This window comes from Antedon bifida, chromosome 4 (genome assembly GCF_963402885.1).
Source record: "Antedon bifida chromosome 4, ecAntBifi1.1, whole genome shotgun sequence".
Classification (NCBI taxonomy): domain Eukaryota; kingdom Metazoa; phylum Echinodermata; class Crinoidea; order Comatulida; family Antedonidae; genus Antedon; species Antedon bifida.
Window position 1 is genome coordinate 25,562,545 of NC_136229.1, and position 15,213 is coordinate 25,577,757.

Here is a 15,213-nt window from a genome sequence, read left to right on the forward strand (position 1 = left end):
CAGTAAGAGGAAAATCAGCAACAGTAACAAGGAAATCAGCCAAAGTAACAAGAAAATCAGCAACAGTAACAAGAAAATCAGCAACAATAACAGGAAAATCGGCAACAGTAACAAGAAAATCAGCAACAGTAACAGGAAAACCAGCAACAGTGACAGGAGAATCAGCAACAGTAACCCGGGAATAAGCAGCAGTAACAATTAAAAGCTATTATTGAGGACATCATTATCAGGAACAGAGAATCAGCAATAGTAACATAAGAATCAGCAATAAAATCAATACTATCAGCAAATTTAGCAGAAAAATTAGCAACAGTAATAACATCATAAGCAAAATGAACATGGACAAACATCAACAAAAACAACATCGTCAACAGTTAACGTGGACAATTTGTAACGATAATAACATCATCAACAACAATTACGACGTGCGTGGAAAATCCACAACAACAGAATAGCATAATCAGCAAAAGTAACAGAAAAATCAGCAACAAACACAATATCTTCAACTACTAACAGAAAAACATCAACAAACAATATCACACTAGCAACAGTAACATGAAAATTTGCAGCAGTAACAACATCAGCATAGTAAAGAAGAAAATCTGCAACAATTGACATCATCAGCAGCTGTAACAAGGAAGTTAGCAACCGTAATAAATATCTTTCATGATGATAATGAAAGTACCATCGTAATTATTATCCTTCTGCAGAAAATAATTGAAAAATATAAATAAAATATCAAAAGATCATTTATATTACGGATTCAATATTGCCACGGGTCTCATGGTAATTTGAAACTAATTGGTAAATTGACAGTGAATCGATCTGTTTTGACGTACGTTGAAAAAAAAACAACCTAACTTTGAAAAGGCACTTTAAAAGAAAATAGAGACGGGTGATTGATATTAATGATTTGTATCATTTTGTGCTATACGGACAATTGATTAAACACAACCACCTTAATGGATATGTAATATATTATATTATATGAAGGCAGATGTTTAAACACAATTAATAACAACAGTCAACAACCAAAACTAAAAATAAAATACACATTAATTCTGAGGTAGAATGACATTCTAAAGTTAATGAGAAAGTCGACAGCAAATTTAATATATCGTAGACTACCGGAGTAGTCGTTAGAGTTAGGCCTATGCTCTGGAGAAAATGTTCGTACATCCCTTGCACGATACGTGACGTCGACCTGTGCATCAATACGCACGTCACGTCACTCCGCCGACGGTACGTAGCCTACGTCATGTGCGTCGGTTGCTTCTAGCAAAATTAAATCTATATAGCACATTATGCTTCAACGTTAATGAATGTAAATCGTACATCGTTATCTAGTGTGCGTTTAACATACTTTATATACAGTTTGCACACTTCCATTTGAGCCATAAATCTCTTAGATATTTATGAATTCCTTGCTCTGATTTTTAAGTTGAATTGTTTTTCAAATGGATTAAACGGCTTGATTGTCCATGTGGCTATAAAAATTCTTTAAGCGCTGCAATTTGAAGCGCCCTCTAAAATATAGTAGTACAGTGTGAAAAGAAATTACTTGAATGTGTTGACCTCCATTATTCTGACGTATGACAATTAGTAACGCCTAAATCAAAACTTCACTCGTAAAAAAAATATTGGCATATCTATATATTCCCTACCGTAATAATATATCAAAATAAGTGCAACAATGTGGAAAATGATGACATAACATGCGGGATACTCGCGTGTATTTTCACATTTATTATTTCTGTACCTGGAATTCCAGACCCTTTAAACGTTAATTATGTATAGAGAAGTCATGACTCGCTATGTTTCTCTTTCATCATCATTTATCAAATTGTAACAAAATGATAATACATTTGATTTGGAGAAGTTTCAAAATGACGTCACAAGCTTTTCATCGTGTTGTCAGACCAAACATCGACTAATATTTTTTGAAAAATCCGGAAAAAAATTTTAAAAATGGAATGCCCAAATTTTTAAAAATCTCAATCCACTACCTATAATGTTTTATTCTATATTAGTACATATGTGCCTATATACATGTGTTTGAATTAACAATCATAGGCCTACGTGACTTGCTTTAGTAGTATAATATAAACTACATGTTCTCATGGGTAAACATTGTTTGCATAATGAATGTATTGTGAAAAATCCTTTATTATAACAAATTGCACGTCAAATGATTATGAACAGATACATCCCAATGGATAGCATGTATGTTAGTGTGCATACACATACGAATGTAATAATTGTGATAGTTATTAAAACATTTGTTTCTAACACAAATTGTGTTTCTTCGGCGCATTTACTATTGATATTACGGTAGGCACTCAAAAAACATAGCTAGACACGTGTTTTGTATTCGTGACAAATGTTCAATTATGTGCACACTGATGCAAACTTCAATAAATTAGAAAAAAGTTTTAATTCGAAATAAACGCCACGCCCAATACGCCCACCCCCCTCCCCACACCATCGATTAACCGCCTCAGGGAGTATTTTTTTAATACACCCGAGCATTAAACGCCGCGGTGCGTGTATTACAATACATACATATTTAATTATTCCATAAATTGAACTGCTGGGTCAATTAAATGTAATTGTTTATTCAGTGTGTTTGACTTAAACTAGTATTAATATAGCAATTCACGTTTTCATTGTATACTTAAACAAATACATTTAAACAGCAAGAAAACATTATATATATATTTATATCATATGTCACTGTATAATAATTTGTACTTTATGTGTATTGACTTGTTAAATGAAAAAGTGCAAACAGTTCATTGACGAACAAATCATCGAACGAACTCCTTAAGATTATTTTTATCAATCTATAATTTAGGTTTTATGATTGAACTATTACTGTTTAATATTGATAGTTTACATTATAGGCCGATACTAAAATCAATAAAAATACATTATACTGATTATGTATACAACAAATATATAGCCATGGAAATGCACATAGATTTGTATCTCAATGACTTGCGATAGCCAGTTAAGATGTGTCTAGTGACAGTTAGAGAATCGGCTGTGTATCATAATATGTGATTCATTCCGTTGACTACGAGACTCATCTTGGTCTCCAACCCGGGAAATCTTATAAAGCAAATATATCATCATTTTTGTTAAATATCGAAAGGTGATTAATCATTCGATTAGACTGCGAAAGGAACTTGCAGATACGATCACAATCTAGAATACTTATCGAAGAAAAAAAAGAACGGATTTTTAATCAGAATACATCCTTATTTATTCAATTTCCACAATAATGTATTTTAACCAAAACAAGTTTTGCTCAGTTATATATATGTATTATTCTTCACGCAAATGTTTAATGGGATGGTTTATAAAATATTCAATATCAAGGTCGCACATCACGAACTGTGACGTAATACAAATTCAGAAATAAATAAGATACTTACCTACTTTCCTTTATTTATATATAGTTTTCTTTAATGTATAAAGATTACAATAACGGGATATTGGAAGCAGGGCGATCGTTTTATAATTCTTTCATAATCCTCAAAACTGATACAGTGTGATGAGGAAAGAGTTAGAGATAAACAAATGACGTGTGAACGGATGCTTATTCAAATTAAGTTGAAGAAGAAACTTGCGAAAAGGACACATTCCATCATCAGGCACGATTGTGCTTTTACAACCTTATTTAATTTATAATCGAAAGCTTGGTTCTCACTCGAAACGCAACACAAGGACGTAACGCAACGTAAGTGATTTGACCAATCACAAGCGATGAAATATTCAAACTGCCGCTTGTCATTGGTGAACTAGCTTGCGTTGCGTCTACCTTCTTGCGTTGCGTCTTCAGCTAGTGTGAACCAACGTGTCCAACATGGTAGTGCTATGCAAAAACATGGTAGTGACATCATCATGTCCATAATATGGGCACATCGCATTTTGTTGTCACATAAAGTTTGATAGTGTAGACAGAGCTTATGAGGTGTTTACTAAAAAGCGTACAGAATGAGGCGCGTTAATCTGATTAATACTTCGTTATCTATAATAACATGTTCAAACGAGAACAACATTGATTGAGAAATAATCTATTTATCTTTAGCTAATATAACTACAAACATGATACATCATCAATAAGATAAAATGGGTACTACTGGTATTAATAATTATGTAAGCAAAGTAATTACGCTAGATGATCTAAGAACTATGTAATGCGGATTATTGGTTACACAGTGGAATCCATCCATAATATATTATGACTCTAATGAGACCAAGAGATGATAAATACATAGCTCTACTTAATCATTTGTGATTCTTACACAGATTAATACATATTCATTAATTCCTTACCTATCATAACGTTTACTAGTACGGCAACAGACATACTGAGCATTCAACCAACAAGCATGGCCCATCATTCTGTAGCATTATTACATAATTTCACAATAAAAGTAAATTCTGAATAAGGAAGAAATAATAATTTTGCTACGACTAAAGATGTATTCAATAAATTCGCCAGAAGACAACAGACTGATATTGCTAATATTATTTGTCTTTAAGCTTCGGTCTACTAGTTCCACTTGTTGGGGAAAAAACAATATAATTATTGATAAAATAGGTATGGTCGAGCAAGCGTATCCAATCAACAGTAGATCACATGATTGTCAGAGATTGATGCTCGACCATGAACGAATACCCTACTATTTAATTAAAACCGATGAAAAAATAACATCAATTTCCAAATAAAACAAACTAATTTTCTTTAAAAATCATGAATTATTCTTATATTTCTGAATGTGAACCTGTACGGCAATAAATCATGTACTAGTGATAGTCTTGTAAGAAAGCCGAGTTTTATCACATTTGTTGAAGCATGCACAAGGGACTGGCTTAAAATGTCAATCGTATTTTGTACCAGTGTTTCTTTTTAAACAATTCACAATTCTCTCGTCCGCCGATTCTTTGGTCTCCGGTGCTTTGGTCATTGCGCATTGTTTAAAACAAAATCTTTTAAGAAATCACATAACACGCTCGAGTAAAATGCGAGTGATCTCAGACAGCTACAGTCGAGAGTTAACGCGCGGGTCGATTTATAAATTCCACATGTATTAAAGAGAATGGGAAAGCAAACGTGAATGTTTTTATTAAAACTTCAATTTAGCCTATTCAAAGTTTGATTTTATTCATCATAATTTGTCTTTGGGGACGATACATTAAAGAGTGTTTTTAACAATTCATGATCGAACCGAAATCGATACAAACACATTAATAAAGAACCATTGTCATTACGTACAATGATATTGTTTTTAAATAGGCGATCAATCTATATCCTAGAGTTGGGCGTGGCGCTGTTTATACACGCAACTTCCTTACTGAAATAAAACGAACCCAGATATAGCACAGCGTTGAGCGATGAAACAGAACACGTACAACTATATGAACTGACCAACTTTCCAACAAATTACCGTCATATATAATTATAATAATAATAATAATTAAATGTTATAATAATCAGATCTGGTGCGGCTTTTTAATTGGTAATTGTTATAATAAATTAGGCCTACTGATGTTATACTAATGATGTACTACCGAATGTTTTCCTATTCATGATCTGAACAATAATTAATTAAGATATAGCATGGAGAAGAGTGACTTCATTATTAAAGAATAATCGTTTGCACACGTCTATGTTTTTCTATATTTTCGAAATAGTAGGCCTACATGAACAAATTAAGATCGGTACGAACAAGTATGATACGATACACAGGCATAAGCCTATCTCCTCTCCGGGATGAGATATAGGCACCATTACAACATTACACTACTACTAATAGAGTAATATTTACTTTTATTCTATAATTATTGTATTTATTATTATATGATTCGTCAACGATCAACTTTGTATTTTACTGAATACAACAAAATATGCCTTAAGCTCTATTTTATGTCTTTAGGCAATGTGGCCAAGGATTACCAATAGTGAATGAATCACTGTCCTATCAGATAGGTGGTAATCCCCCTTATACAAGGGCTATTTTGTGAACCAGTTCACCGGGGTAACCCCCTACTCTTTTCGAATAATGAACTGGGTTCTTTAAAGTGCACACAGGTTATAACTGTGTACACTGGACGTACGGTTTATAGTCCTTGTCCGAGAAGACTTGTTCCACCACCAGAACTAGGAGCGAGTCGGCCTAGAACTCTTGCCGATGTTGTTGGCTCTTTAGGTACGGTAAACGGCGCCCCTGCCTTAACCGCTCGGCCATTTGACTCGGCCATTGGACTGTGGATGTGCCCAAAATATGGTAGTGTAATGCCAAAATATGGTAGTGATATGACATCATCATGTCTAAAGTTTGATAGTGTAGACAAATCTTTCCACGGAAAAAAGCGATTTTGAAATTCAATGAGAAATTATAATACGGTGCAAAAAATAAGTTCCTTTGTTTCCATTGTTTTTCGGTACATTTTCCATTATACAAATCCAATCATCGAAGTTTTACTAAATACGCAATTATTGGTGAAATAAAACAAAAACAACTTACCCGTATGTTGGTCAGGTATGCCATCAGGATAACAGTTACAATAATTTTCAAATTCTCCATGTTTCCCAAATTAAAAATGTCTGAAGATCCACTTACGTAATACTTACGTAATAGTATAATATCTGCTGACTGATACGCGCTTAACACACTTCCTTATGTTATACCTCACTTCTCCCACGTTTCTGTTATTTTCGTAATGACCTAGTATTTTAGTTCGTCGGCTGATCATTTGACGTGTGTCAAACGCTGAGATGATTTCCAAGTCCGGTGAACATTCTATCACAGTAATAGTAATCGTCTGCTTGGAATTAACACTGAATAGAATCTATTCTGTCCAATCCACATTTACAGCCTGGATAATCAAGCATTTTTGCGGTCGGCTGCTATAAGAAAAAAAATCATATTAGTGTGTTTTCTTGTTTCTTGTAAAGGCCTACAGGGGGCTCAATCATCAAGAATAGCCCAACACGGGCAAACAAATCAATATAGGCCTAACATTAATTCTTATAAGTATAGATTTCACACACGTTTTATTCAATATTGCAGTATTATTATTATTATTGATTTAACTGATTCAACGCATAGGCAGGATACGGTACAAATACCATTCAGAGTGTGAACTTGTCATTATTTCTTACAGATATACAATGTTGTTCAATACTACCTGACAGAATACGAATGCATCATTTTTGTGTGATTACAGTCACATCATCGACGTGTGATTTGAAATTGATTTTTTTAATAGGACTGTAGTACGTAAAATGTACAATAATATTGACTTAGTTTCGTTCCAATGACAAGATAGAATAAAAACAATACCACGCATGCGCTAGTCGTATTTGCTATAAGAAATACGACACGGCTTTATAGTATTGTATTACATATCATGTAATCAGGGTTAGTACAAACACGTAACCCGTTAAGATAGTAAGCGTAAGATAATCAAGATATTCACCAAAAACGATTTACGAAATACGTAAAATGAATGTAGAACATGCCTGTGACAATTATGTAATTGCACCAACCCAGGTTAGTTAGCGTATGATCAATTCGTCCACCAATGACGTTTCACAGAATGCGTAAATGAATATGCATATTATCATGTCAGGTGGATATTGACCAGGTTATAGGGTTAAACTCTGTAGACTGGTTAGCGGATTAGATAAAGAATGTGTTCACCAATAAATGACGTTTTACAAAATACGTAAATAAATGTGCCTATTCTATTATCATGTCAGGTGAATATTGACCAGGTTCTAGTGTTAAACTCTGTAGACTGGTTAGCGGATTAGATAAAGAATGTGTTCACCAATGACATTTTACAGAATGCGTAAATGAATATGCCTATTATCAGTGGGAAAGCCACTTCGCGTTTTGACCGTTAAATCGTGTAAAATCGACTTACTTCCGCATTGACGATTTTGAAGCGCCACCTATCGTTGAAAACTGAAACCACGATTTTTCGTCGCCTAGCAAATAAGTGCTGTTTTATTTTAAGCTCTCATGAATATTTAAGAACCGCCCAACATTACCTATTATGGTAAAAGCATTTCCTAATAAGTATAATTGGATAACCAATCGGTTTCCTTTAAAAAAACCGAAGCTAATACAATACATTCGGCGACTGAAGTCGGGACTCGTGAAATTTATAAATGTGGTACGATTTGACTACTGTTTTGTTGTTCATTTTCTGAATAGTCGGAGGTGCGTCCCAACAAATTAAAAAAATTATAATCAATTGTTTTATCAAGAATAATATTAGTTTAATCGAGTATGATATATTTCTATCCTGTTCAAAATTTGTTGGTGTATTCTCAGGCCTCGAAAGGTAGGTACATTTTCTAGCTGTGAGCGTGGTTCCGGCAACGCGAGACACGTGTGTCAGTATAGGCGATAGCGAGATGTGTGTTGTACTGTGTTGATACTGATTCTATAGTCGTTAAGTTGTACTGATTACGAGTATCATTGGTCCTGGCCGGCCTAGCCTGGTGATCTGATCCCCACCAAAAATACTTTTTTTCAATCAGTATTAATATTATTATTTTATTTTTCATTTATTATTTGATTTATTAGGCTCAATAGATGCCTAGCTAGGCTACTAGTAGGCCTAGGCCTAGATTTATATAAATAATAATAGTAAATACTGTAATTTAAATAATATAATAAAATACAGCCCCCATTTTACTTTTTAGGCCATCATATAATAATTATATATACAACCAGACATTAACATTTTTATTTAATAATATTTATTATTTTTTCTGACACTTTCAGGAATCGTTGATGATGCAGAGTTCTTCGTCTTTGTGACTTCAAATTGAGAGTGAAGTGGATAAAAAGATGACACCGGTACCTACCGACATTGTCACTCATAGTTACCCAAACTATAATTTAATAATTTAAAACAAAATGTTGAATTACAAATATATGTATGTTGCAGAGGATTTAGATGAATTACAATACAAATGTTTTATGTTGAATGCAAACCTACTACACTATACTCTGTAAATTATGTTATTATTGTCATGTGGTAGACCTTAAAAATTAAATATTTATTGTATGTTAGGCCTATATTATATTTTATTAATACTGTATTACTATTAGTTTGTATTATACAGTCTAGTACTAGGCTAGTTTGTACATGTTTTTACCAAAAAAAATGAATAAATAATTTGTTATTCAATCTAATTGCTTGTTTGTTCATCAATAACAAAACAATTGTAAGCAAGTATATAACAGTTCTTGTTAGCCGCTTATTTCAGGTCATATTATTAATATTAGCTAGGCTCGACGCGCCCGATCACAACGTCACTAAGTGACTTTCCGCCCCTGGAACAATCGCTCGCTAAATAGGGCTAGGCCTCGGACTCGTATAAAAGCTATTATAATAGTTATGATAAATATTCCTCAAATAAAATGTATATTGTGATAAATAAACAAGTAATAATATACGTTGTATTGGAATGTATTTATTTATATGAATTCTTATACGCGGACAATTATAAACATCGCGTATATCGTTCGCTATAAATAAATTCATAAATACGATGACGATGTGTTTACAAAATGGCGGTTTCGCTAGTTTTCGATGGAACAAATAGAGGTACCTTTAGTTTGAATAGTCGGAGCTGCATCCCAACCACCGAATTTTGTATCTTAATATCGTATTCTGTAGATTATTAATTTTTCTAACAGGGATTTTAAATTCAGGACTGTTCAATTTTTCTAAATATTTTATTTTAACGATTTTCTAGGGTACAATTTCGGAAAATAGACATTGGTTGATTTTGCCGTTAAATTACAGATTATCGTTTTCTTCAAATACATTTAATTTTACATGACAATATATTAAAACCATTTATGAATTTATTTCACTAACAATATTTTTCCGATAATCAGCTAAATTTACAAATATTGTGTTTTTCCAACACCCTAAAATTTAGCAATTTTGAACTAAATTAGAAAAGTAGGGCGCCCTCTCCGAGTCGAAATTTGACACGATTTGTCGACTGGCTTTCCCACTGTTATCATGCCAGGTGGATATTGACAAGGTTCTAGACAAACTCTTTGGGCTGGTAAGCGTAAGATAAAGAATGTTTTGGCCAATGACGTTTTACATAACGTAGTAGGCCTATGGTTACGTATAATAAGTAAATGAGTACTGTATCTCATAGCACCACCTTTTATTATTGAACTTTATTTCAGGACGCTCCTTATAAGAGGGTCATTACCAATGCTGTTAAAAGGTTTATATTTTATAATAAACAATATTTCCGCAACACTGTTACACCCATACATTTTAATATATCCTTGAACTTAGATATTAAAAACGTTGTAAATATTAATGTATGATAATTTATGAAATGAATACATTAGCATTAGCCTATGATATTTTAGGTTTGGTAGTGAATTAACACATACTACTTAACAATGAATGCACATTACATTTCCTTTCTATAATCTCAGTCCACAGTATTAGTATAGATTATATCAATATAAATTAATTATAATATATAATAATAATAATACAACCAGCAGATTATTTTCTCAGTATTATCATTAGTAACAAATGATAGATATTCACTATGTCAACAACATTGAATCGAGGGACGTTTTAAACAGGGGGTTATAAAATTAGACTGGTCATCGGAAATGGTATTCTCCCAATTATATTATACAATGAAATCAGTTTGTTCTAGACGGGTTTACTATTCATAAACAGAAAAACTTTGGCACACATGGCGTGTCATAACTAAAATATAAGCTGGGAATCACCATCTAATCGCGCTACGTAAATGAAACCCTAACCAGTGACGTGTGGCAAGTCTGAACTATACATGCCTTTGTTCATTCATAATTTAGTTCATTTTATTATGTATGATATATAAAATTACAGAATAAATAATATATATAAACGTGAAAAATGACATATACGGGCCATCGCCTGCCGTTTGTAAACATTGTTCGGAACGCAATTACATATATATACGCAACACGCAAGTAATTTGACCAATCGCAAGCCACAAATCATTGATTACCCTGTATACACCTTTGCTTTGAGTTGGACAATTTTAAAACAAGGCATACGTACTAGAACTGCCAAATACATTAAACTAAATCATCAGTGAACTAAAGTATGTTTTTAAGTTCCTATACTTAAAGAGCAAAGGCGAGTCTTGGAACCAGTTTTAAGAGATTGGTACTATATTATCTACAGTGTTTTGTTACTACTGATAATGAATGACATACTATTTTTAATTTCTAATATTTTTACGAAAATACATAAACAGCATTTTTAACCAAAACATATAAATGATCAATAAAGGGTGGGTAAATAAATCTCATTTGCATGGAATTAATTAGAAAGTTTAGATAATTTATTATTGGATCATAAGCCTACAAGGAAACGTTTTTTGTAATTACAGCGTTAGCGTGACTCCAGACCTACATTCTATCAAAGAATTACAATCATGGATTTCATCATTGTAATGAAAAGTATACTTATACTTATGCTTATACAAAAACCATTTTGGGTATTTTTATAGATCGTAAATCTGGACTTTAATGCAACAAAAAATCCAAACTTAGTACATCATTGAGGTTGGTGATTAGAGATATAAATACTTTCATAAAGAATACTAAATATAGGTCAAGTCAGAAAATACAAACGTTTCAATTAGAAATTTAACTGGAAAGACAATCATTCTACCGTGGATACTTTAATAATGATAGAACATTATAATAAACATCACGTTTTAGATGATGAAGGCTTGTTTTCCCGCTGGGACGCATCGCGACGTACGCACGGCTAAATTAAAGCGTGGTTCCCACTAGAACGCAACGCAGCGACGTATCGATGCAAAGTGTTGTATTGCATAATCACAAGTGGGAACCGACGAAGCAATAGTGCTGAAAACATCGCAGGTTTGATTTCACACAGGCGGGGGCAAACACAATTATTAGAAGGGCATTTGCTTACGTTGCGTAGATTGCGTTACGTTGCGTCGCTAGTGGGAACCAAGCTTAAGTTATAATATGGACGAATTGTAGCTTGTGATTAAATTACTGGTTGTTTTGTTTGAGTTGGACCGGTTCGGTTCTTCTACAGTTTTTTGCAACGCAAGGACGTAACCGCACCGCAGAGTAATTTTACAATATCACGAAGCGATGGACCATTTCAACTGTCGCTGTGTTGCGTCCAAGTGGGAACCAAGATTTAGTTTAATAGACATATATCTAGACAATGTCTATTAACTATACATAAATTGATTAATTATTAAAGTCTCTAGACTCAAAACATAATCCACATATTTTAAGAGGCACTATATGTCAACAAATAAGTATTAGTCCTCTCTCCATGACGGTTGTCACATAATGCTTTGTATTATTTTTTATTGTATTTATATGTTTCATATGGACAGTTTGTCTGAAATAAAGTTGAATTGAATTGAATTGAATTGAAAGCTATTATCATCTACATAATTAATCAACATGATGGTGATATTGACCCTTGTATGATTTATTATAATATCTATAAAACCTTAATGTAGAAAGAATAGGGTTTTTATCGTACGCTTTTTGTAATCTCTTTTAAAGTGTTGATTTATCATTTTGTATTTTTAACTTGATGCATCGTTGTGTTATATTAATCTGTCGATACGTCATCTCAATCCCACGCGCATAAGTATATCAGCCCCAGTAAACATCGGCGGAAAAATATCCTATATTACACTATTGGATTCAGTTATTCTGGGTACTATATTATAATCTACAATAAAGATAACTATGCATTGGTCAGATGTTATCCCTACTCGATATAATTGTACATAATTCTTGAGATGAGTGTGGGGGTGGGGAGATATGACTCGAACCTACAGGGGCCTCAACTAGCCTGGTATTCAAACCTCTATCGAGCTTGCTCTGATGGCTGAGTTATATTCGAGTACCTTAAGTACCTTTTGCGTCAATGAACCAAGTTATTATGAAATCATATTTGTTCATGTAGGCCTACGCATTTATTTCGTTTTGGATTCAGGTCCAGTTGCCGTATACAAACAAATCGTGTTTATGGATAGAACGTACCAAACGTACGTGACGTGTGATCGAAAAACGTACTGTAGTCCGGAGTTTTCTACGGCCATCGGACCGAATATGAAATCTGTGAATAAAGATGGCATATGTTTTCAATTAAGGCTTTACTTGAACCCCTTAATGAAAAATGTTTGTTCTGCATAATGGAAATACAGGCTTAATTTACGTTCTTTTTTAACAAATATAAGACATGTTAACGAGTGATAAAGTATATGGATTTTCTATCTTCAATTCACTAACTTACATTTATTTCTCATTTATTCGTTTAAGTATACTACATTAATCATATAAAAGTTGGTCGAACTGCAAAGAATTAAAGGTCAACACACTGATTTAAGAATACTCCCTCTAATGAATGGCCACCTGAAAAGTGGAAGACTGTTGCCAGTCTACCAGATACCTATCTAACTGTATTACGTACTTTTAATACACGATATCTCTGCCATTAGGTTCCTATTAGTTAGATAGGTATTTGGTAGACTGGCAACAGTCTTCCACATAGAGTCTGCTGACAGCCACAGGATCGGGTGTAAATGAATTATAACTTATGTAGGCCTCAAAGCCTACCGCGTTACTGTTCGCACGATGTATGGATCAGTGAAACATACTACTGTATATCCGTTACGTTACAAGATTTCTAATAGTATGGTTATTACAATGGCAAGTTGGTTCCGTGTACAAGTTATCGCTACCTTTGAGGGGCAGGAAATAACCCGGGTAAACAGTGATCTTTCACACGGGCTTTGTGAGCGTATTTTAGTTTCTGTGTTAGCCAGGCTAGATTTTAGTTAACGCCTAGCACTGCAGCATCATTGTGAGTTGTTAGGAAATAAGTTATCAGCTGTTTTTAATACGATAGTATTGCTTAATTATCGTGATATTGATATTGAAATGTCGTAACCGTGATGTTTCACATGTCTTGACATACTTACAACTTCATCTAATGATGTTTTGGTCATACAAATCAGGTTAACACCTCTTATGTATTCGTTGGTAATGTCCGTAATTTGGAAATAATGTTCTGAAATAGGTAGCAATCACACGCATGGATCGTATCAACACATAAGCTACCATCTAATCTGTGTTCTACATAAAATGTATCGATAAATAGTATAAGAGTGTATATTACGTGCTCTACTTTCTGTACCGGTCCGGCACAGGCCCTAACCTGCGACGTAATTTATCATATTATCATTTGGATAATAATAAATGCCTCTTCACACTTTGAGACATCTGAAATGATAGAATATGTATTAAAATAAAAGCTGAACTTTGTGTTTAGTTTGCATTTATGACTTTACGCCTTTAACCCGCATGCATACATTTACCAAAGGATGGCGACTGTCTCATCGATCGATGTACTCCAACTTACGGGAGTAAGATGTTTTTACTGACAAAATCTGAAGCATTAGGCCTATTCATAACTGTGTCACATGTTCTATAACGCACGTGACGTGCATTATATAATTATAAATACCAATCAATGCTACCAGCTGTTATCTATGGTGCGCAAAATTGCAAAAAATGTGAAAAATTGTATTTTTAAAAATGTAATCTTTAAAATAGCAATACATATTACATCAAAATTGATATATTATTTCGGAGGAAATGACTACTTGATGCGCCATAGCATGACAACACATAACCTGAAAAGAATATTGAAAAACTCCTTGCTCAACAAGTGGGGTCAATATTGTTTTGTTATTATATTTCATAAGTAGTCGGGGCTTAACGTTAAGTGACATGTTTGTTTTATCAGCGTGTCACTCTTCCCTGGTTTAATAGTAAAATACATCAAACATTACACCTGTCACTCATGGTCAATAAATCAATGTCCCAAACGGGTTGTTCCCAAATTTGTATTTAGATGTCCTATAATATTGTTTGCAAATTCGTGTCCTAGAAACGCTGTACACTAATAATTACGTAACTTGCCTGTATCATTAAGGCAACTACGTAATACAGTTTCACATGTATCACATGTGGTGCCTGTATTATGTTAAGGTTACTTAGATGTCCACCCTTAAAGTTGATTTGTAACTACGTGTTATGTCCTCTCTCACAACATAAACAGCAGAATGAACTC

The 15,213-nt window shown here is 33.5% G+C and overlaps 1 protein-coding gene across 2 annotated transcripts in view; it reads right to left on the reverse strand.

Annotated features, from left to right (window-relative positions):
- LOC144840695 (vasoactive intestinal polypeptide receptor 1-like) overlaps positions 1–15,213 on the reverse strand; it is an 85,085-nt gene that overhangs the window by 56,068 nt on the left and 13,804 nt on the right. The window contains exon 2 of one of the 2 annotated variants that reach the window (XM_078696657.1): positions 6,537–6,919. In XM_078696657.1, the coding sequence (XP_078552783.1) occupies positions 6,537–6,596 (60 nt within the window). In that variant the 5' untranslated portion in view covers positions 6,597–6,919. The remainder of the gene's footprint in view (positions 1–6,536; positions 6,920–15,213) is intronic. The other variant, XM_078696658.1, reaches the window with a different exon arrangement.